Below are 24,054 nucleotides of genomic sequence, written 5' to 3'. Positions count from 1 at the left end.
GTAAAATAATGGTCAACAAAAAATATTTTTCTTTTGACCGAAAATTCTTCTTTAATTTTCGAAAAATGGTTTACGGTTTTGAAAACCGTAAACCATTTTTCGATTGTGAGCATCTCCTTCTCAAATCGATGAACCTTGCCAATACCTGCCCAGAACCTCGTTGGGACTTGACCGAGACTTGCCTACTACCCGCTCGGGACCGCGCTAGGACCTACCTGGGACCTGTCAGACTTGAACGGGACCCGCCCGAACCTGTCCAAGACCCGCCCGAGACCCAATTAGGACTCGCCTTGGACTTGACCAGAACCTGATCGAGACCCCGCCCGGGCCTTGATAGAAACTTGACTGGGGCCAGCTCAAGACCTGCCCGAGACCCCGTCGGGACCTGATCGGGACTTGATCGAGACCCGTCCAGGACCTGATCGGGACCCACCTAGGACCTAACTAGGACTTGACTGAAACTTGACCAGGACTTGACCGGGACCCACTAGGGACTTGTTCGGGACCTCGCCGAGACCCTCTCGTGAATTGATCGGGACCTGCCCGGGACTTGATCGGACTTGCCCGGGACCTACCCGGGACCCAACGGGACCCACTCGGGACTTGACCGGGACCTACCTAGGACTTGACCGGGACCCGCCTAGACCTGCCCGGGACTTGGCTGGACGTACTCGGGACTTGCCTGGTCGAGTCCCGGTCAAGTCCTGTCGAGGTCCTGGGTGGGTTCCAGTTAAGTCCCGAGCAAGTCCCGGGCGGGTCCCAATCAAGTCCTAGGCAAGTCCCGGCGGGATGCCGATCAATTCCCGGGAGGGTCCTGGGTAAGTCCCGTGTAGGTCTTAGGCAAGTGCTGGGCGGGTCCTGGTGAAGTCCTGGCGGGGTCCCGGGCAAGTCCCGGTCAGATCCTAGTCAAATCCCGGTCAAGTCCTGGGTGGGTCCCGGCTTGGTACCGGGCAAGTCGCAGGTGGGTCCCGGTCAAGTCTCGGGCAGGTCTCGGTCAAGTCCCGGTGCGATCTCAGACAGGTCCTGATTGGGTTCCAAACAAGTCTTGGGCAGGTCCCGGGGGACCTTATTGGAAAAAAAAAAAAAAAATATATATATATATATATATATATATATATATATATGTATATATATATATATATACACATTAAAAAAAATTTATTTTCCGTGTGCACGGTAAACGCAGTAAAATGTTTTCGACAAAAAACATTTTCAGGAAAAATGGCTTTCTTGAAAATATTTTCTTACAGAAATCATTTTACGTCGAAGTAAACGGAGCCTTAACAAAAATTTATTTTATGCAGTAAATTGTTATTTTGGCCTACCCTAAGGACCTATAAAGTATTTTTTATATCACATTGAGTGATTTGTAATTTAAGTCAACTACATGAATCTATAAATTATTTGTTATATGGAGTGATTTGTAATTTAGGCCAATCACAATGACCAATTTTGTATTTATCCTTAAAATATAATATATAAAGAAAGCAAAAAATATATTTTATTATTTTATTTCGTCCCTGTTGAAACAAATTCTTAGCTCCGTCACCATCTGTGTGTTATTTATTGTGTAATGTTTAGATATTTCCGCTGCATGTTAGTACTCTTTGATATGATAATGTATATATAATGAGATGTAATGCATATGAAGTACATGCTATTGTGATGACTTGGTTCTTATTATTATAGTAACTAACTCATAATCCGTGCTATGTTTGAAATTTTTCATTATAATTTAATTTTAAAATTTAAAAGCATCTTTATTGTACTTTTCATCGAAAAGTGCTAGAAAACCAAACAAATGAACCCAGAAAAATTTTCAAACTGACATGGCAAGAGTTTTTAAATTTAAAAAAAATGCAATTCTCTCTTTTTTTTTCTTTTTTTTTTTCACTCACGGTCTGCTGTGTCAGTTTGAAAATTTTTCTGGATTCATTTGTTTGACTCCCTAACACTTTTTATTTTCATTATAGGTTAAAAAAAACGTATAAAAATATATCTCACATCTTTAAATAAAATAAAATAAAATAAACATTTAAAGTTATACATTAATATACATATATTACTAAACATAGTGAGTCGGTCGCACTGTATTTTCTACACTATATTTTTATTTTGTGTTTATTATTAGAAATTTCACACTTTTTTTTTTTTTTTTAATTTACCTTAACACTTTTTTAATTTTTATTATTATTATTATTTTTTTTTTTGGGGGGTCGGTTAAAAACACGTTTTTGGATGGCAATGAGGGTCCACCAATCTTTTGCCATTCTGACAAACGTGGAATGTTCACACTCAAAGCCATTAATTCTGACGAAAAAAAAAGCAGAGAATACCATAATTTAAACCAAAAAAAGAAAGAAAGAACAGGAACATGCAATCCTTAATTCTTATGAACAAATAAAATTGCCAAAGAAACATAAATCATGAGATAAAATCATATCATCATGCAGCTGCTTTTGCCTCTGTAAGATTTATTCAAGACTTCACAATTATTTGAAGAAAAAATAAAACAAGTAAGATGATTATGTTTTTATGGCAACCAAAGTTGACTCGAAAAAAAAAAAAAAAAAGGTTTGATAAAATGAATTGGAGCCTTTTATTTAGGCAGAGTTGAAAAGTCTTAGCTTTGGTAATAAATGCATTCTTGGAACCCCCATCGTTTTACACTCATCAATGGTGGTCCAGCTGGTTTTCCAACCCAAAAAGAGGTCCATGTCGAGACAATCCATCATCTGGTCCATTCCTATCTGTAACCACTTTTTTGGGTACTTTTATTGTTTTCTATTGAAGATGAGCAAAGAGAAAGTATCAAAATGATCTCCAATGTCCCCATTTACAACCACCTTTTTAGTTTTTAGCAAGCTCCACGAAAGTAATCTTTGGACCATTCATTATTTAAAAAATAATAATTCAAAATTTAGGCGAAACTGTCATGTTAAAATTGTAAAATAAAAATATAATTTATAGCATTATTATAGATCAAATATTTCCTTACGCAAAAGTTTGCGAGGTCAACGTAAAGTTATAATCTTGATGTCGGTCGTTACTCCATCCGAAAAGGACTCATCATTTAGAAAAATACTTCGAACTCCTTTATTCTTTGGTAAATAAAATTAATATACTATTATGTTGACATGACATTATTAATTCATAATTGATTTTTTTTTCTTTAAACAATAATTGATTTAATGGTGGATTGATAATGACATGTCTGCATAGTGAGATACTGATAAAATAGTAGTGCGATATATGATATTAGTAAAATAAAAGTATAGAGTAATGCAACATATTCATCTCTTAGCCCACTTTGATACCACTTAGCTAATGTTACTGTGCCCATCAACCGTTAAGTTAAACTTTATTTTAAGGATTGATAAACACTGCCACATCAGTCAAGTGATATGAAAATAGAATGAAAGATGAATATTTATTATTATCAAAAATCTATACCCTCTTATTGACATCAAAGAGAAGGAGAGAGAGAGTCCATTAGAAAGGGAAAAAAGAGAGTGGTTGAAATGCAACTAGTAAGAATATCCACTTTGATAAAATATGTGACAAGAGGCCTCATCCTACCAATTATCTACTTTTATACTCAAAAAAATCCTTTTGTCTTCCCTATTTGGGTTCATAGATGACAGGTAGCTCCTACACTTGTCATCTATGAACCCAAATAGAGAAGACAAAAAGGATTAAGAAGGTAGCTCTCTTCTTTATTGCCTGTCCTTTAAATAAAAACATTTATTAGATGGTGAGATCACTAAATAATGGAACAATCGCTCACCATCTTCAAACCTGAACAGAAATGTCTCCTTTACTAACTTCAGAATATTGGTGGTTGACAGATCTAATTCAAACAATGAGATAAAAAAAAGAAAAAAAGAAAAAGTAATTCTCCATGATTTCTTGTGATAAGTACTAAGAATATATTAAATTAAGAGAAAAATATAATTTAGCTTTCCAAATTACCAGCTATTTTCATTTTAGCTCTATAATGTTTAAAAAGTAATAAAGTAGCGCTACAAACTACCAACCAGTTGCAATTTTACCATTCCGTTAGTCATTACTGTCAAATAGGATGAAAAATTTAATACTATGTCGTTTTGACAAGGTTAAGTTACTAAAATACCATTTTGAAAAAAATTAAAAAATGCCCCTCAAAACGAAAAAAAAAAAAAAAACAGTGGTTAGGGGTGATTGAAAAAAATTACATTTTGAAAACCTAGAAAATTTCACAGTTTTACATCGCAAGCATAGGGCAAATTTTTAAATGTTGAACTCCGATTTTAAAGACTGAACTACAATTTTACCAAGTGCTAATTGGGTTTTTAAAATTCATGTTTTCATTAACTACATTTCAAAATTACTATATCAAAGACTGAACTACAAAATTACAAATTGCATTTTTAAAAATCATATTTTTATTAATCACATTTTAAAATCTCTATTTTTTTCAATCATCATGTTTTTCTGTATTTTAATTTGGTGTATTTGTCCATTCTTCTAATATTGGTCAACTTTGTTTTTGTTTTTTTTTTTAATGTTGTTATTCTTGACTCATTCGCACTTGATGTAGTAGTTTGTCATGATCATGAGTAATTTTATATAATTTGGATTAAAAGTAATAATAAGTGCATAGGCTATTCTTGATGGTGAAATAAAAGTTGCTTTTATAGCAATCTTGAGAGACAAAGTAGTTCTAATTTGTGAATATTATTCTATAATGAAACTCCCTCTTATTGGTAGCTATTAATATTATTTAAAATTGTCCTTTATTAATGAATTGGAAAAGAAAGAAAAAGAATAATAAATAGTGGGACAGCACAAAAGAAAGAAACCAGAACATTAATAGCATCCACCTTCTTTTCCAACAAAAAAAAAAAAAACTCCATATGCATCTACTAATCACATATAATTTCCCATTTAATCAAATTAGTCTGTCAAAACCGTCAAGTGCGTCAACGCTTTCAGGCGTTGGTGTTTGTTTTTGTCATTTCTTCGATTCCTCACCGGTTCCACTTGTTTTCTCATTCTCTTGTCTCTGCCCACTGACTGAGCTTCTTTTCAGAACTGGGTTTTTCTTTTTTGTTTTTTTTTTGTTTTATATTTTATATTATATATATTTTTTTTAGTAAAAAACGAAAAAAAATCCTTTTGGAAGTGAGGGTTGAGACTGAGACTAATGGAGTAAGAGCTTAGAGCTAGGTAGTATGATAAAATATTGACATTCTTTTGTTGGGTTATCTTGGAAAAGAATCAGAGAGAAAGAGATTTTGTTGGGTTCTTTCTTTCTCTTCAGGGCTCTCTTTCTTTTCTTTCTTTCTTTCTCGTTTGTGTTGCTGAGTGGGGGTGTGTACCGGGGCAGTTATGGTGCGAAAACACGGATGGCAGCTACCTGCTCACACTTTTCAGGTATGTGCATTTATCAACTCTGTTTAGAAGACTTCGTTTGCTCATTTCTTCATATATCTCTTTTTTTTTTTTTTTTTTTTTTTTTCATTAGGGTTTGCTTAAACCACTAATTTCTTGATGTGGGTGTCTCCCTGAAATGCTACACATTTAACATATAATCCATTTTTGGTACCTGGGATTTCACTTTTTGTGTGTTGTGTAGTGCTCAATTCACGTGAATGGTACCCTGCTTTGCCCAGCATTGTTCTATGATGTTCTGAAGTATATAGTTATTTCTGAGTAATTTTGGAAGCTTTTAAGATAATCTATGAGCTATTTTGTTTCCGAAAGTCGCGGAACAAAATTATAATTTCACCTTAGTTTTTTTTTTTGTCCTTTAGAATAAATTTATCAGTTAGACCAGGGTGGACTTGGTCCTTCATTTTCTTTTATTTGTGTTTTTCAACTGTTTGCTTGTAGTGTTCATTATATCTTATTAGCCAATTTTGATTTCTGCTCTCTGAGTGGTAATTTACTCTTAGAAAAAATTGCTTTTAGGGTTTAAAGTTAAAATTGTTTGTGTCTTATTATAGTTCTTTTAATAGCATTGAAATTAACACATGCTCTGTTAATTACTACATTTTTTTGGTCACCATAACTTCCATAGTCACGATAAGAAAGTATAGAAGAGATGGACTCACTATGGACATTTTATTTAATCCAAACTTGAAGCGGATGGCAAAGAGTTTTGATTGTTTGTTGGGTGCATAAGCAGCTTCTAAGTTTGCTTGGCTTTCCAGAAGTCTCTTGGAACATGTAACAGACTCCATTTCTTCCTCATGTCTTAAACGTATCAATTTGTCTAAGATATTCTGGATGCTCTTAGTTCATTTTTCTAGCTGTAGATGTTGAATTGATGAGTATACGCAACCAATATGGCTTAATGGACTTGAACACCCTATCAGATGCACTACTTAATGCCGTTTCTGCTGGGTTTACTTCCTTCAAATGAATAGGTGCCGCAACAATTATAATTTATAGAGGCAGGGATGGGGGATTAGCAACATCCTGATGGGATTCATATGTTATATTGGGCTTTTATGTAGTTAATCAAGGTCCAATCCAGACCCACAAATCATAGAAAAAAAATTCTTGGCCACTTCCCTTGAGAACCCGCTGATGAAATTGAAATTCCTTTCTGATGCCTTTTCACATATGCTGGCCCAAAATATGAGAAGATTTATATCTTATACATAGCCCTGATTATTCAAGCCCAGAGAATGTCCTTGGCAGTTATAAGTTCCCAGCATCTTTTACAAGCATCATGTTGCTGGGTCTTATTTTGCAGATACCAAAACTTCTAGTATATTATGCTTTTGATTTTTGATAAGTAAGAACTTCCTGTATATTAGCTTGTGTAAAGAGTTTCTTTCTCTTGGAGTTTCATTGCAGACAAAGAGTTGATGCCTTGTAAATTAGGTTATGGTTATAATGTGGAAGCTGGAAAGGTGATTGGTTTTCTTTGTCTATTCCAGGATAGCAAAAGTTAAATGATCCAAATTGGTTTTTTTTTTTTGGTTGCCAAAAAGACTTGGGAACTAATAACATAAGAGATGAGAAGGATTATTCTTCCTATTTATTTTATTTTATTTTATTTCTTTGCCTCTCTTAAATACCTATCTCCACATATCTTGGAATTATTCTTCCCATCACCTGCTGTTTCCTTGTTCTCTCTATATATCTCATCACTAAAAGGTAAAAAAAAAATCAGATTGCTCATCCAACTTGCTTGACAAATGCCAGATTGCCAGTTTCAAGTTACATCATTTGTCTTTTGTTTTCTTCTATTATGTCCACATGTTACTAGACAACTTAGAAATATATCAGATGCACCTCTTCTAACTTCCATTGACGGAGATTTTGCTCATTATTTTCCTATTGACTTTTCGCATTTCGCACGTTTTTATCAAATTCAAAAGTCCAAGAATGCTCCTTATATTACTTTAAGTATAAAACTGTTCATTGTAATTATTAAGGTGGAAAACCATGGAAAAGCTCACATAAACCAGGCAAACTGCCCAAAATAAGCAGGTAGTGTTAAGCTATATGGTAAGGGGGATAAGATGTGAATTGCTTGTTACTAGGTGGTGTTGCATTCGGACCCTAGATTTCAGTTTTTGTTTTGTTTTGTTTTTGTTTTTGTTTTTTGTTTCTTGTTTTTGTAGGTATTGACTGTAGACTTGAGTCCTCAATTAACCTCGATACTGTCTTGTTCCTCATGTTCCAATAATTTGTGGTTTTCTGGCCTTAAATGGTTATAGCAAGGGTCTGTGGTTTTCGTGATAGTTATTTGTCTCAATGGTTAACCGGATTGAGAAACTTTAAAGGGACTCTTTGTGGGGTGGAGTTGGTGACGAATGTAAGTTTCATTTAGTTAGTTGGTCGAAGATTTGTACTCCATTGTCCTCCGTAGTTTGGGAGTTCGAAATCTGGATTAGTTTAATTTCGCTCTTCTAGGAAAATGGTTATAACGATATGCTATTGAGAGGGAGGCTATGTGGAGGTTGGTGGTGGAAAGTAAATATGATAGCATGATGGGGGTTGGGGCTCTAAGGAGATAGTGGTGTCTTTTGGAGTGGGAGTGTGGAAATATATTAGGAGGGGGTGAGAATATTTTTTTTTTTATATTTGTTAGATATGAGGTGGGTAATGGATCAAAAATCAGGTTTTGACGCGGTTTATGGTGTGGGGACTAGTTCTTGAAAGTTACATTTTCAGAATTATTTAGTGTTCGCAATGTCAACAGGTGTGTGTGGTAGATTATGTGTATTTCTCTAAAGGAAATCTTCAGTAGAATATGTCATTAAATATACTACTGGAATATTGGGAGGTCGAATTTGTAACATCTTTCTTTCATCTTTTGTACTCTATATCATGACGAGAGGAGGAAAGGATAAAATAGGTTGGATTCCCTCATGTTAAAGTAATGGTTAAGTGATTAAATTTACCTCTTCTTATCAGCTTAAGCTTTTGGGATAACTGGTAATTTAACATGGTATCAGAGCCAAAAGTCCTGAGTTCGAACCTTAATTCTGTCAACTCACCCCTAATTTCAATTAAATATTCCACGTGTGGGGCCTCACCTATTTAAAAGACAGGCCGCCCATCACGTAGTCCTCATTTTTCTAGTTTCATGGAATTTTTAGACTTTTGTTCTTCTTTTTCTTCTTGTAGAGGATCTATCATGTATACTCCCCGAGTCCTTGTGTACACAGTTGCACCCCTCTATGCTTTTTAGTGAGATTGATTTACTCATCAAAAATTGTCTCAACGGATGTTGGAGATGGTTAAGGATATGCTAGTGATTGTTATTGTTTTATCATTTGTGCTATTACTGTGTATCATAGCATTGTTGTATTATCACATGACTATTTATAATTTTTGTGGATGTTTGGGTTAATGATTCGCTTTTGAATAATTATAAAAAAAATGATTCACTGTTGAATAGCTAATTGCTTAATGTTTTGCAATTGTCCATTAACAGTGTGTATCAAGGTGGCATTTCTTATATCCATTTTGTGGACAGTGGGTTTTCATTTTTATTCTTTTTCTTTTTTGTTTTAACTACCCATGTATTATAAAATATTTTCACTATTTTGGTTCTTACTTGGATAGGTTGTTGCAATTACTGTATTCTGCTTGTTAGTGGTCGCATTCTATGCTTTCCTTGCCCCTTTCCTTGGAGGCCGTATTTGGGAGTACATTCTGGTTGCCAGTTACTCTCCAGTGGTATGTGAGTTCATTTAATTTCTTTACATTAATGCTTTTTCTTTCCCCACCTTCCCCTTTCCTTGATTCAGTTTGCAGTTTACATTTTCTAAATGGATAAGTGATGCAGCCATTGAATAATACTTGCTGTCTGTAGACTGATTTTCAGTTTTGACAGTTTAAGAGCTTTTCATGTGTGGAGCCATCATGAAATGCCTAATTGAAGCAAGATCTATATGGCTTGGGGTTAAAACAGTTTTTAAATTGAGTCTGAGTTATGTGTGTTTCTATGTGCAGAGGCAGATCTGGGATTTTATGAATTCCCAGTGCATAGTTTTATCGGTAAGGCTATGTTTTGATAGGTAATCACAGAAGTTTTATAAAAAGCGTAGGCGCCGCTAAGCATACATGAAGTATAGAAAAAGGACACAAAAAGCAAGAGAAAAAAAAAGAAAAAAAAAAAAAGAAAAAAAAAGAGAGAGAGCACCCGCAAAAACCCAATAACACCAAAAACCCCAAACTCCCCAGCCTGTATGTTTGGTCTAGGTTATTCAAGAAATAGTATTAGCAGTCTTTTGTTAGGTTTTATTGCGTTCTTTTGTTTCCTAGTCAAATTAAAGGCTCGTTTGGTTCACGGAACGCGTATTCCTTTGGGAAAGGGAATAGTTATTACTAGGAATGGAAGAGGTTGGAATGGAATAATTATTCAAATTCTCTAGTTTGGTAGCAACACATATTTCATAATTGGAATTGAAATAAAATTACTAAAAAGCCCATTTGATTTCTAATTTTTCCAAATCTCAAATTAAAAGAAAAAAAAGGTTAAATGTGTGGTGGCCGGCCACCACAGCATGCACTAGGGGTGGCGCGGTCACCCCAACGCCATTGGGGGTGGCTAGGCCTCGTTGGTCCACCATGAGGCCCTCTGGAGGTGGCACTAGGGCCTTCTGTCAGCCACCCACGTGATTTTTATTTATTTTTAAGTTAAAAAAATAAAGAAGTTTTTTTTGAAAACCTTGTCATTCTCATAAGGAATAGCTATTCCTCATTTTTTAGAGGAATAACTATTCCTGTGTAGATGAGATTAGTCATTTCCATGGAAATAACTATTCTTAGGAATAGATCCCTACCAAACAAAAGAATGACTATTCTATGGGAATAACAATTCCATTCTAGGGGTCCATTCCGCAAACCAAACGGGCCCTAAGAGTTCTATTCCCAATAGGTTAATTAAGGGTCATTAGCTATATAAATATGCATCATTGTACTCAAAGAATTCATCGTTGAATAATAAGAAGTGAGCATCTTGGTTTATGGAAGGCATGTGTGCCCTAGTGTGATCTCTTCCTCTTCCTCTTCTCTCTTTCTCTTGGTCACCGTTCCAATCACAGCTTAGAACAACATTCAATTTTTTCTGTTCTTTCTTCCTTTTCAACCCTAAACCATATCCCTTCTTTCACCCTTTTGAAATTCTTAAACCATAGATTTTTCTCAACCTTCTCTGATTAAAACTAACCCTTTTAATCTTATCTTTAAAACCCTAGGGAGCATTTGGCAAAATTCTCAAAAACACTTTAGTTTTCAAACCAAAAATTACTTTGTAGACAATAGTTATCCAAACGAGTTTTTAGACGTGGCCCCCATAGAAAATAATTTGTAATAGTATCTAGCTCACGGATACCATCCAAAAGATCCTTCTTATGCTTCACTACGTAACCAAAACCCTCCTCATTCCATTTCTTCAAATCCAATTTCAAGGCTTTCAACTTGCGCACTTGCACATAACTAGGAGATCCTTGAAAACTGTAGGACATCTACCATGTTTTCACCTGCTCCACAAAGCCCTCTGACATCAACCACATATTTTCAAACTTAAAATACATACTACCCCTACTCGACACACCACAACCTAACATCAAAGGAAATGATCCGACAGGATTCTAGGGAGTTTGGTCTGAGAGGCTTCAGGAAATTGTTCTGTCTACTCCAGAGATAGAAGAAACCTATCAATTCTAGACCAAGACTGAGGATCACAATTATTATACCAAGTAAAATTCCCACCTACAAGAGGGATGTCGATGAGGCCCTGATAAAAAATGAATTCCAAAAAGTCCAACATAGCTGGGGACTGTTTGGACTCTCCTAACCTTTCACACAAATAACGAACAACATTAGAATCACCCCCAATATACCACGATACCTCCCACCAACTCATAAGACCAACCAATTCATCCCAAAATAATTTCCTCTCAACATCATCATTTGGACCATGCACCCGCAAAAGCCCATTCAAAATTATCAATAACACTTCTAAGAGAACTCACAACCCAAAAATTCACCCACACAATTGTCAATCTTCTCTGCCACCCACCTATCCCATATTAACAAAATCTTTTCTGAAACCCCTCTCGACCTCATGTGTAAACAAACAATATCCGTCGTCTAATCTCTAAGAAGACCTTTAATCCTCAACCTTTTATCCCTTTTACATTCCATTATACAGTCTCAGGCTTAATAAGGAACAATTAGAAGCCCTCCCCTTTTCTTTCGCTCTATTAGAATAACCTCCCTTTATTTCATAATTAACTGAACAAACCAATCTCTTTAATTCCCGGTTACCTCTGTTAGCTTACTTAAAACTTAGATCTAGAACACTAGCGGAGTCATTCTGATGTCGACTTGCTTTGATCTCTGTAAACATAGCCATCATTTGATCCTCTCTCACATGACAGAAAAATTTCACCCTCTCAACCACCCAATTTGAAGGGACCAAATTAGGCACTCCCTGTTCCTCACCCACAGCAAGTGGATGGAATATCATTGGTTCACTTTCCTTAACCTCCTCATCAGGATAAGTCACCTTAGCCATAGAAGGATGACTCACATCCCCAAAGGAGGAAAACAAAACGTTTTCAAACTCATCTCCATTCAAACAGTTTGCTTGCTCCACCTTTAAATTCTGACTCTCTTTACACCCCTCCCCCACCTCAATCTCCAAAGGAACCAGGGGGTCGCAGAGCAACAATTCAAAAGAGGCCCTCTATCTCCTTCTCCACATTCTAACGCCTGTTGCGGAAACTGATCACCCACCTTAATTTTCTCAACGAAGTAAGAATCCACCCTTTTGTACTGAAGAACTTCCAGAAGACATTCCCACATCTAAAGATCTATTCACCTGCAAGCTTGACCCCTTATTACTAATTCCTGAACCAACATCAGAAGAGAAGCCCGAAGAACTCCCCCATATAAAAAGCCAATTCTCCTACTGTAAACTCCCTCGTCACCTTCAGCCAAGTTTCCTTTGGTTTTGTCTGTATCAGCCCAGAAATTCCAGCAGCTTCTGCTGTTTTCAGCTGAGCGGTTTCCAAACTTGAGGAGCCCCATCATCACATTCCACTTGAACTACAATACTCGCAGCAGCTTGCCAAGGTACTGTTGGAGGAGCGTCTGTCCTTCACTCTCTATTTAGCAGTTACTGTCGGTTTAACTCGCCCACCTATGTTAATGATTTGGGGGGTCTTGCTATAGCTGAACAGGAGGGGAAGATCATTTATACTGATACTAACAAGATACTTTTATTGGGCAAAGCAGATATTCTAAGCATTCCATTAGTTATGAATCAGCGTTCTAACAAAAATACTTATATGCATCAAAAAACTACGGGTTCCGCGAGGTAAATGCATCAAAAAGGGGCAAATTTTTGAAACCCCAAAGTACCCAAACTACCCCTGCTCAAAGTCTATCAACTTATAATGTCCCTTCGCTACTAGAGCATCCACATACGACCGTCGTCCATGATCCACCATCTGCGACATCAGCAGATTAGCACCATGTGCCTTGCCGAATCTGCTACTGAGAACACCCTGCGGCTCGAGATAGTTTACCACCTTCCTCATATGTACTGCATAGTTGCCCCACCCTCTACCTTCTCGGCCCTTTCGGAATGATGATGAGCAAAACGAATACCTACGTTCCCATCTTCTGACAAAAGCTCGAAAGAGTTTGCTTCGAGGTACAAATAACCCATTGCTAACAAACAAAAATTACAAATCTACAATATCCGATAACAATATCGTTGGGATGCACCCTCACGTGCCGACTACCATCCTATTTTCTGAGAAACTCTCCCTTTTAACATTTATGTTAATGAACTTTAGGATTTCAAGTACAATTTAGGTCTTTTTTTAACTAAGAATAGTATAATGAAATTGAACTTGCATAGAGTTGAATGGTAAAAAAATAAGTGTATGGTTTATGAAAGGCATGTGTGACATGATGGTATATTTCTCTGCCTCTTTCCTTATCTCTTCTTCTACTCTTTCTCTTGGCCCTGTTCACGCCACAGCTTAGGTCAACAATCAGTTACTTCTATCTTTTCCTTCTTTTTAACCACAAACCATATTCCTTATCCCACACCTTTTGAAACCCTTAAATCCTAGATTTTTCTCAACCTTTTTGACAGTAACTAACCCTTCCAAACCTACCTTCAAAAACCCACATTTGTTGCTGCCAGAAAGTCCGTGCAAGCTTTTTGCTTTTTGCAAACCTAATTCCTTATATAAACCTTAAGGACATTGATCTATAGTCATTGACCTTAAATCTCAACTTTCAGCCCTAAAACCCACCACAAAACACTTAAGATTCCTTAAAATCTGTCCTACATCAATAAGTGGATTGGGACACAATTATGGAGGATTTTGATTAATATCTCGGCTTTGGAGCAGATGGAAGTTAATTATTGATACCTGTTAACAGAATAGTCTAATGTCCTTCTGATTGAAAAAACTAATGGGTTATAACTTGACCATGCATATCTCATGTACATCATTTTATGCATCATCTCAATTATTCCCAAGGGGTAACTCAATCAGCTGGGGACCATGCCTCATGAAGTGGAGGTCACTAGTTCGAATCCCCCCTCCCTCCTCTTGTGCAGACATATCAAAAAAAAAAAAAAAAAAGTTTCATTTTCTTCTATCAAATATAGCACTTATGTCTAATTTTGTTTCCTTGTCATGATGTTGCAGGCACTCCTTGTTTTCATTCTTTATGTTCGCTGTACCGCAATTAACCCAGCAGATCCTGGCATTATGTCTAGATTTGATCATGGGGTAACAAATAATCTCAATGCGAATCATGGGTTATCAGCGAAAGACCTGCCTAGAAAATTTGATGAAATTGCAAGCGGGGAGCATTCTTCTCCATCATCAGCTTCCAAAAGTTCTATCGCAGGGGCTAACTCTAGTAAGAAAGGCTCAGCAAGTGAAATTGGGGGAGTAAATATTCCCGCAGAACCCACAAGCCGAAAATCATGTTCTAAGTTTGGAGGAATCTTCTGTGCGTTGTTTGTACATGAAGATTGCCGTAAACAGGAAGGGGCTGCTGAGGAGCAGGGAACTGTTGAAGATGCTTTGTTCTGCACATTGTGCAATGCTGAGGTATAACATTATATTAAGTATGATGTATTTTGGCAAAGTCAATATTCATCACTACTAGCAGTGTTAGTTTGTTACATTATCCTTTAATTTCTTGTTTGACAATAATTTCGCAAATACATGTGAAATCTTTATGATCATATACTTCCCAGAAGGAAAATTACAATCACATGGTATGGGGACTCTTGAAGCTACTTGAAAAGTTATATTCCTATAGCACTCCTCTAAGAAGTGTGGTCATTTCAAGATAATGACTGATGGGCAGTGTAGAAGTTTAAGCAATCCAAATTTATATTGTCGCATTAAGCCTCTAGCTTATGTGAAACATACCACATGAACTCCAATCCTTCCGTCACACAATTGCTATCTTGCCCTAACCAAAAAAAAAACTTGCCCCACCACCACCACCACCACCTTTCCATCCATATCATTCTCAGTCCAGACTCACCACCAAAATGTCCATCATTGCACATTGTGCCCACACCCTAGTATCTTGTCATTTTTGGTGGTTCGATGTATGTAATGTATGTCATTGTTGGTGGTTTGATGTATGTAATGCATGCCTTTATGTCTCATGTGGGGAGAGATTCTATAACTCTTGATGGCATTGAAATGATTAATCATGTTGAAATTTTCTTTTAGTCTCTTCCCTCTTTAATTCTGGATTTTGTAATTTTAGGTAATAATTACAGTCATCGTCTCTGATTTACTGTCCGTGTATGCAGGCAATGCCCATTCTTACATTTTAGTATACCCTTTTACACTTAAAAGGAAACGATTTGAATTTGGGACTCAAATTGTATATAGTGCATTTTGATAAACATGAAGAATTGATGATATTTAAGATAAATTTAGAATATTTTAAGCAGGGTAGTAATGTAATTGCTTAAATGTTCCATGTACGACTGGGTTTCATGGTTTAAACATGCATTACAGTTCATGGATTGTAAGAACATGGCTGCACCTTCTTGTGCGTATTTAAATGATATATGGTTATCATATAGATATATGTAACAAACTTCACCTTCTGATATAATAATATGAATTGCAAAAGCCTATAATGGGTTGACTTTTGTCAATTCTCACGAGCTTTGCCCCTTTTTTTTTATTAAGTAATCGAGATATTAGTAAAAGCGTAAGGCGTTCCCCCATGTACACAAGAAGTATACAAGAGAAGCCACCTAACTAGTGGGGGCAAAAAGAACAAGAAAATCATGGTAACTAATTACCACAAGAGAAATAGAAGCAGTTATCTAAAGATACAAAGTGTTGAAAAATAAAGACTTGAGCCTCGTTTGGTACGCAAAATCGGTATTCTATTAGGAAATGAATAGTTATTATTGGGAATAGAGAATGGTAGAATGAAATAGTTATTCCTATTCCTTAGTTTGGTGACAAGAGATATGTCCTAATTGGAATTTAACCGAAATTGGAGAGGGTGGCGTTTGTTCTCTAAGCATATTAAATTTGATCCAGGAGATGGGTCTCATATAAGATTTTGGGATGATGTTTGGTGTGGAGATATGACTCTGAAGGAATCTTTCTCAGGCCTTCACAATATAGCTAATGCAAAAGATGCGTCCATCGCTGACAATTTGGAGCTTACGGGTGGAACCCGCCAATGGTGTTAGTTTCTTTCGTTCGGTTTACGATTGGGAATTGGAAGTGTTAGCCTCGTTCTATACTCTGTTATATTCCCAGAGAATGAGAAAGGAAGGGGAGGATAGAATTTGGTGGATCCCGTCTAGAAAAGGGAAGTTTGATGTTAGATCTTTCTATAATGTCTTGGTAAACAAAGAGGCTGATCCTTTTCCTTGGAAGAGTATTTGGCGTACCAAGGCACCTTCGAGAGTGGCTTTCCTTACTTGGACGACGGTGCTAGGGAAGATTCTTACTCTTGATAATCTCAAAAAAAGGAATTTTATCGTGATCAATAGATGTTGTTTGTGCAAAAATGATGGGGAGTCTATTGATCATTTGTTCCTTCACTGTGAGATCGCTCGATCCTTATGGTATGCTATCTTTAGTCGATTTGGATTGTCTTGGGTCATGCCTGAGAAAGTGGAGGGATTATTTGCTTGTTGGTGGTCAAGAGGTCGTTCCAGGAGTGGCGTTGTTTGGAAAATGGTTCCTTAATGCATTGTGTGGTGCCTATGGTCAGAAAGGAATGAGAGATGCTTTCAGGATTCTGAGCGATCCTTGGAGGAACTCACAGCCTTCTTTTTGCATACCCTCTACACATGGACAGCGGCTTGTCTCGCACCTTTAGTTGTTAGCTTTCTTGATTTTCTTGTTCTTTTCTCTTCTTCTAGTTAGACGTTTCCCTTGTATACTTCCTGTGTACTAGGGTTGCGCCCCTCTGTGCTTTTGATATAAAATATTACTTATCAAAAAAAAAAATTTAACCGAAATTATTAAAAAAACCTACATGATTTCTTATTTTACAAAAATTCAATTTTTTTTTGAAAAGAAAACGTTGAATTATGTGGGCCAGCCCATAGAAGAATTTATGCTTGGCCACCCCTAAATTCACCGAGGGTGGTCGCATCACCCCCACTAGGTTTTTTTTTTTTTGGGGGGGGGGGGGGGTGGGGGACATTTTCAATTTTTTTTTTTGGTTTTAGGTTTCAAAGAATTATTATTATTATTTTTGAAAAACGTTGTCTATTCTTTCAGGAATAGCTATTCCTCTAATTTTTTTAGAGGAATAGGTATTACTTTTCATAAGGGAATAGTTATTGTCATTCCCATGGGAATAATTATTATTATTATTTTTTTTGATAAGTAATGTATATTAAAACGCGTAGAGGGGTGCAACTCAAGTACACATAAAGTATACAAATGGAATCCCTACTAAGTAGAAAAGGAAGCACATAAATCTAAGAAATCAGAATACGTATACACATGTGAATGAGACCAAGTCACTCTCCATGAAAACATAGTGTGTAGTGCCAAATAAAAGAATGGCTATTCCATAGGATCAACCATTCCGTTCGAATGGTTTGTTATGCGAACCAAACGGGCCCTCTATCTCCTCCAAGGTCATCTCGTGGTCCTCAAAACTTCTATCATTTTTTTCCTTCCATAGATACCACAGAAGGCACGAAGACACCATCTTCCACACCACAACACTCCTGAGTGTTGTCAGCGGTCTACCAACAAGCATACAAATCAAATGCTCGTCTGGGCATAACCCAAGACAACTCAAATCAACTGAGAAAAACATTCTAAATGGCACAAGCAACCTCACAATGAAGAAGAAGATGGTCCACAGACTCCCCATCCTTTTTGCACATACAACACTTATCAAACACATTGACGTGCTTCTTTCGAAAATTGTCCATGTAAAAATCTTTCTTAGGGCCACCGATCACACAAAAAAAGACACCCTCAACGGAGTCTTAGTACGCTAAACACCTTTTCAAGGGAAAAAGACACAATCATGACAATCCATGACACTGTAGAAAGATTTAACACCAAACAAACCCTCTTTGGGAGAGACCCATGACAGCTTGTCCTCCCCTTCCTATCTCACTCTCGCTAAATTCAACACCTTGAAGAAATGCAAAACCAAATGTGTAAGGGCATGAGCTTTCCCTTAACTTGGAGGATTCAAGAAATGCAAAACCAAAACGTGTAATGTCATCAGGTGGACCATTTTAATATGACCCCCCTGGTTAAAAGGTTAAAATTCAGTCCAAAGCTCATCCAAGTGTTCGCATGCTCCTGTGAAGTTGACAAGTTGTTTCAGTCAATCTGACTAAAGGAATTGAGACTACCTAACTTTGACTGCTACATATACTCTCACTAAGATAGTAATTCCATTGAAAGTTTGATGCTGAATCCATGACAACTTCTCTTTATATTGGTTAGACATCTGCATTTAACATGAAAACTCTCTGGAAGATCTTTCCCAAACTGTGTGAAAAGAACCTTGGAAAATTATTTACACAAAAACTGACAGTACTGTTCCTTTCAGCTCCAGTGGAATAGCTAAGTACTGTGCTGAGGTGATTTTAAAGTTCATTTCTGGTTGCCTATCTGTAAGAGTTGTTTGGAAAATGCTAATGATTTTGGGGTGGCGTATTATGATAATGTTATGCAAAGTAAAGGTTTTGGGAATATATATGTGACACTGGAGTAGGGTATGTCTTCTTCAGTGAACTTTGATGTCGTTTTAGTGGGTTATCTTAATGCTACTTTAGTGCATTTATTGGTATGCTGTCTTCATTGGTCCCTTAATTATTTCTTACTTCCAGTAAGGGGAATTCCTAGGCCTCGGGCATTTAAAACCTTTTCATGTAGATGGTTATGCAGTATCTTGCCTCATGAAATGGCAATTGCTTGAGTCCACAATCCTTATTTTTCCACACTACCAATGTTTCTTTTTCCTAATTTTGGTTAAACTTACTGTACATTCTGATCTTCTTGTTAGAATATTAATCAAATAATTAAATTTACCACTTCCATTAGCTTAAGTTTTAAGGATATTTTGTTATTTATTATAGTATTAAACTAATGGTCTTGAGTTTGAACTCTATCTCCATATTGTACCTCCCACCGAACTTAAATATTCAACACACTGGATCCCACTTATTGAGGGGGAGTCTAGGTCCACACGTGAAGGGGAGCAAAAATTTTAATTAGATGATTAAAGTTACTATTCTTTATTAGCTTAAGCTTTTAAGAAAAGTAGTAATCTATTGGTTCTAAAATTAATAACCCCAGTATTTTTGTTTTTATCCTCAACAGATTTGGTAGGTCACCATGCTATTTGATATAAAAAAATGATTCTTATATGATTCTGAAGTCTGGTTTGTCATGTCATATATGATATATGTACCAATCTTTCTTGTACCTGCGTGCTACCAAGGACCCCACATCTGCGGAAATTCTTTTGGGATAGATTTCTCCTGAAATTAGATCCAATCTCTTTGTTTCTGGCCAGGGTAAACACACGACAAGCTCTGGTGCAAAATAAGCACATGGCCGTTTCTCCAAGAATTGGCTGTATGCGGTTTGGAGTGTTTGAGGAAACAAATCTTTATAATCTGGTTTTGTTTATTAACCATAGATGCTTTCATGTTGCAGGTTCGCAAATTCAGCAAACACTGTAGAAGTTGTGACAAATGTGTGGATGGTTTTGATCATCACTGCCGGGTATATCTTCATATTGCTCGAAGTGCTCTGTACAAGCACGTCTTATAACTGTAATCTGTTAATTTTTTTTAGACTAACATCTATTTATTGTATGGCTGCAGTGGCTTAACAATTGTGTGGGGCACAAAAATTATGTGACTTTTATTGCTCTCATGGCCATTAGTCTTGTTTGGGTATGTATTGCACTTTATTAACCATTTGGAAGGAAGACATTTTTTTGGCCACTAATGACCCCCAATCCCTTTCTGTGGTTCAGCTCGTTTTTGAATCGGGAGTTGGTACTGCTGTTCTAGTGCGTTGCTTTGTTAACAAGAAAAGCATGGAGACTGAAATTATTGATAGACTTGGAAATGGTTTCACTCGTCCCCCATTTGCAACAGTTGTGGTACACTCTTATCAAACATGCTATGGACCAAATATAATCTATTTGTTTGTTCTCTTACAGTTCGAATATATCACTTTAGCAAGAATCCTTATGCTAACACTAGATCTCGTTTATGTAGGCTGTATGTACTGCAGTTTCCATGCTGGCATGTATACCTTTGGGTGAACTATTCTTTTTCCACATAATTTTGATAAGAAAGGTTAGTGGCCGAGAGGTTTTCTGTATTATGTTTGTCTTCCAGGGTACTCTTATTAGTCATAAGAACTTGGAGAAAGAGATTTTAATATTTGGAAATAACTATAATTGGGGTCAGAATGCTAGTTGTAAGTTTTCTTCCATTTTAGCTATTAACCAATTGTAGAATAGAGAGCATAGGCAAGTATTGGCTAAGAGAGAGAATTTCTTTAGCTATATAAATGTTTTCCTTATCCTTCTTTTTTTTGGTTGAATTAGGGTATTACAACCTATGAATTTGTTGTGGCAATGAGAGCCATGAGTGAGGCACATGCAGGAGCATCTGTTGACGAGGAACTGCCTAATATAATGTACTCCCCATCAGGCTCTGCTACAACTGCTTTGAGTGGTGGTAGTTCCTTGGGTCTGCAATACAAGGGGGCATGGTGTACCCCTCCCAGGGTATTTGTGGACTATCAGGTACTTACTACTTTATTTTTTGAGTTCCGACAAGAAAGGATCCAATCAAATTGAATTATTTAGGCTCCCAATATATACTTTTGACCTATAGTTTACAAAATTTCGTCCCTAGATTATTGAACAAAAGATAAAATCACTGATCGTGGGTGGAACAGTTTGATTGCTCAGCCCTGCTGGATATCATCTGATGTTATAGGAAAAAAATAAATAAATAACAAGGAAAAAAAAAAAAAAAAAAGAAAAGGAAAAAGGAAGAAGTTTTTCCTGACTTAATAATTCACATGGAAGCGCTGAAGTGAAAAGGAAACCAAAATGATAGCAGTTTTGGCATCCATCTCCTCACACTGGTCATTGTTCATCTTCTAGGGTTTTTTTTGCCTCTCTTAATAAGGCCTTGTAAGCACCTGGTTAAATTAGAAGATCTTTCATTCTTGAGGGGGAAGTTGTTCTTGCTATTGAACTTTTTTTCTTCATGCTTGTTACTTGCCATATTTACCATAATTGTCGGTTTGAACATCAAATATTGGCTCTAACACCACTTGTGCAATATATCACGACTACAGCAAATAACACATAACAACCATACACGAGAACATAAGAATTTATGTGGTTCCTTCGATGTGAGGTACGCCCATGGAATCAGGCGACTAAATCTTAATCTCAGCCAAAACAAAGAGAATTTTTTCTTTACACAATTCTTGAGTATGAGAAAGGAAGGAGATTGCAACTCATGACAGTAAACTCTTCATGTGCAGCAACTGAAAACTCTCTTTTTGGGGAAATTATCCTTTTTCCCCTATGAATTACCACTCGATTACCATATACCCTCACCAACTGCTAATTTTACATTACGATCCTATCAAACTACCATTTCGTTACCAAAACCCCCCTTTCTTCAGTCAAGGTCGTCAAGTCGGACAGTCAACCCATCACGTGCGTGAACAGTACCTATGCCGTGAACAGTGTCGTGAACAGTACGGTTGACCGTTCAACTTAACGGCCTTGACTGACGGAATGAGGGGTTTTGGTAACGAAATGGTTGTTTGATAGGGTCGTAATGTAAAGTTGGTAGTTGATGGGAGAAATGGTGGTAGTTCATGGGGGGAAAGGATAATTTCCCCTCTTTTTCTTACTCACGTGGCTTCTCTTCACATTCATAAACTCTCTTTGTGCAGCACCTCTAGAAGATAAGACCTTTGGCTGCACTTTTCTATGTCTGAAAACTTTCTTCATTGTGCACTCCACAAAAACTATACTCATGCGGCGCTACCAATGGAGAAGAAAAAGGGCTCTCTTTTCACACACTCACCAAAAGAGACATAAATTGGTTGTCTCTAGGTTGACAAGGGGACATAAGTACAACTATGTCTTCCGGAGTCTGATAGCTTATGTTGGTTAGGTAATGTGGTTGTAAAAAAAAAAAAAAGTAGTGCATTATTCCCACCACAAGAGAAGAAAGCTCACATGGCTCCCTTTAAATTCAAGCCACAAGTCAACAATATCTATCGTACTTTGGTTTCTTAATGTTCAAGATGGGGTATACAAATAAATTTTTCTGTTGATTGTTATATTCTCACAGTTCCCAAGACTTATTTTTGTTCCCTTTAGAATCATGACCTCGTGACCATGCATGTAAAAGTGGGTGCAAGAACCAACTGCAATTAGCTCGCATTTTATGTTTTAGGTTCTTCTTTTCTTTGCAAAAGAAATCATCAGTGTTTCATGCTAGAAAGAAGCCTCTTTCCTAATCAGTGGGTACTTGTTTTAAACATGGCTATAATAGGATGAAGTTGTACCTCAGTTGGAGCCGGGAATGGTTCCATCGACTGTTGATCCAGATGCAACTGGAATTTCAGAAAGAGGGCAAAGGGTACCCAAAAGGCCTGTCCGTATTAGTGCTTGGAGGCTTGCAAAGTTGGATTCTAATGAAGCAATGAGAGCCGCTGCGAAAGCCAGGGCATCATCCTCTGTTCTTCGGCCAGTTGATAGCCGTCGTTCACAAGATCCTGAATTAAGCTCCAGTGGCAACATGAGCATCAGAAGTAGTGTGAGCATTGACACAGTAGCAAACAAAGAGATGAAGAACGATCAGAGATTATCTCCCTTGAGAAACTCTTTTGCTCCAAGCCAAGGTAGCCGGGATGAATACGAAACTGGGACTCAAAGTGTGAGCAGCTTCAGCAGTCCAAGCCATGTTCATGAGGCGGTCACACTTAGCCCTCTACCACAAAGTCATGGTTTGGGTCGTTTTAGTGCAGCTGCCCCTTTCCCAGGCCTAGTTCATGATCGTCCATTAACTTCCAAGGCAGCTTTTCCAAATGTGAACGCCTCGACATCCCATACTTTGGGCTTCGATGAAAAGATCACGCACAAGGGAGGTACTGATCCTATACTGCTTTCTGCTCCAGCTACTTCTCTTCTTCGAGACGTTAAACGGACATCTGTTGTTTGGGACCAAGAAGCTGGAAGATATGTATCGGTTCCTGTATCAGCTTTAGAAGCTAGAAACAGATCATCCATGCAAATAGGATTGCCAAGCTCTACTGCAGAAACAAGCACTTATAGCAGCAGGCCAGTTTTTCCACCACATGAGCCTTCATCTTCTGCTGCAAAGGCTCCAGTTCCACAAGCAGAAAAGCTGATGTACACAGGAGACTCAATTTTCTTTGGGGGTCCGCTTTTGAGTGTACCATTGAGGGATAGTTTGAAGAACGAACGGGGTTCGGGTTCTAGAGAGGGTCAAGAGAGAGTGACCCTTAATTTGCCTCGGGAGTCAAGATTTAAAAGGGATTCAGCATCAAACCAGCTTCCTGTGTTTGTCCCAGCCCCATCTGGCTCTGGTTTCAAGTAGCTTTAAGCTTATTATTGAACTTCTAACAAAATGTATGTATGATTTTCTTCGAGTTAGGCGGGTTGGGTGATGCTCCAGCTCTTTCTCAATTGAATTTTGGGCTTTTTAGTGAAGTCTTTCTTATTTTAGGGTTTGTAAATAAGGCAATCTCCCTGGACATTGTGACCAAAGAATCTGACTCAATTCCTTCATGGACAACGTTTAGAAAATTTGATCGAGATTTATTTATTTTCCAATTTGCAGTGTTTACAGCCCTGGTTTTACTTGCTAATAAATTTATCATTTTTTTGAATGACTTGACCTGAGATGTTTCCTGTAGTTATAGAAATTGGGAGGTACATGGCTTATGAAAACCTACCATAAATAGTCATGTATTGATACTCCCAGATAAAAATGTCATGAGCTTT

General features: G+C 37.2%; 1 protein-coding gene across 3 annotated transcripts; it reads left to right on the top strand.

Annotated features, from left to right (window-relative positions):
• Nucleotides 1-4,929: 4,929 nt before the first annotated feature.
• On the top strand, nt 4,930-23,896 carry LOC132180829 (putative protein S-acyltransferase 19). 3 transcript variants are annotated; one of them, XM_059593798.2, is made up of 9 exons: nt 4,930-5,415; nt 9,070-9,183; nt 14,190-14,600; nt 19,689-19,757; nt 19,859-19,930; nt 20,014-20,142; nt 20,261-20,341; nt 20,596-20,796; nt 22,580-23,896. In XM_059593798.2, the coding sequence occupies exons 1-9, from the start codon at nt 5,371-5,373 to the stop codon at nt 23,645-23,647; spliced, it is 2,190 nt and encodes a 729-aa protein (XP_059449781.2). In that variant the 5' UTR covers nt 4,930-5,370; the 3' UTR covers nt 23,648-23,896. The 3 variants fall into 3 exon arrangements, with proteins under 3 accessions (XP_059449781.2, XP_059449783.2, XP_059449782.2); XM_059593800.2 differs by having other exon boundaries at nt 9,070-9,187; XM_059593799.2 differs by lacking the exons at nt 4,930-5,415; nt 9,070-9,183 and adding an exon at nt 9,421-9,504.
• Nucleotides 23,897-24,054: the final 158 nt, after the last annotated feature.

Source organism: Corylus avellana, chromosome 5, assembly GCF_965113065.1.
Source record: "Corylus avellana chromosome 5, dhCorAvel1.hap1.2, whole genome shotgun sequence".
Lineage (NCBI taxonomy): Eukaryota > Viridiplantae > Streptophyta > Magnoliopsida > Fagales > Betulaceae > Corylus > Corylus avellana.
This window is presented reverse-complemented; position numbering and strand designations above follow the sequence as displayed.

Coding starts and splice junctions, on each gene's coding strand:
- LOC132180829 (XM_059593798.2), top strand. CDS start 5,371: ATGGTGCGAAAACACGGATGGCAGCTACCTGCTCACACTTTTCAG. Junction 14,601..19,688: donor GCACATTGTGCAATGCTGAG/GTATAACATTAT, acceptor TTCATGTTGCAG/GTTCGCAAATTCAGCAAACA. Junction 19,931..20,013: donor TGGCCATTAGTCTTGTTTGG/GTATGTATTGCA, acceptor TCTGTGGTTCAG/CTCGTTTTTGAATCGGGAGT.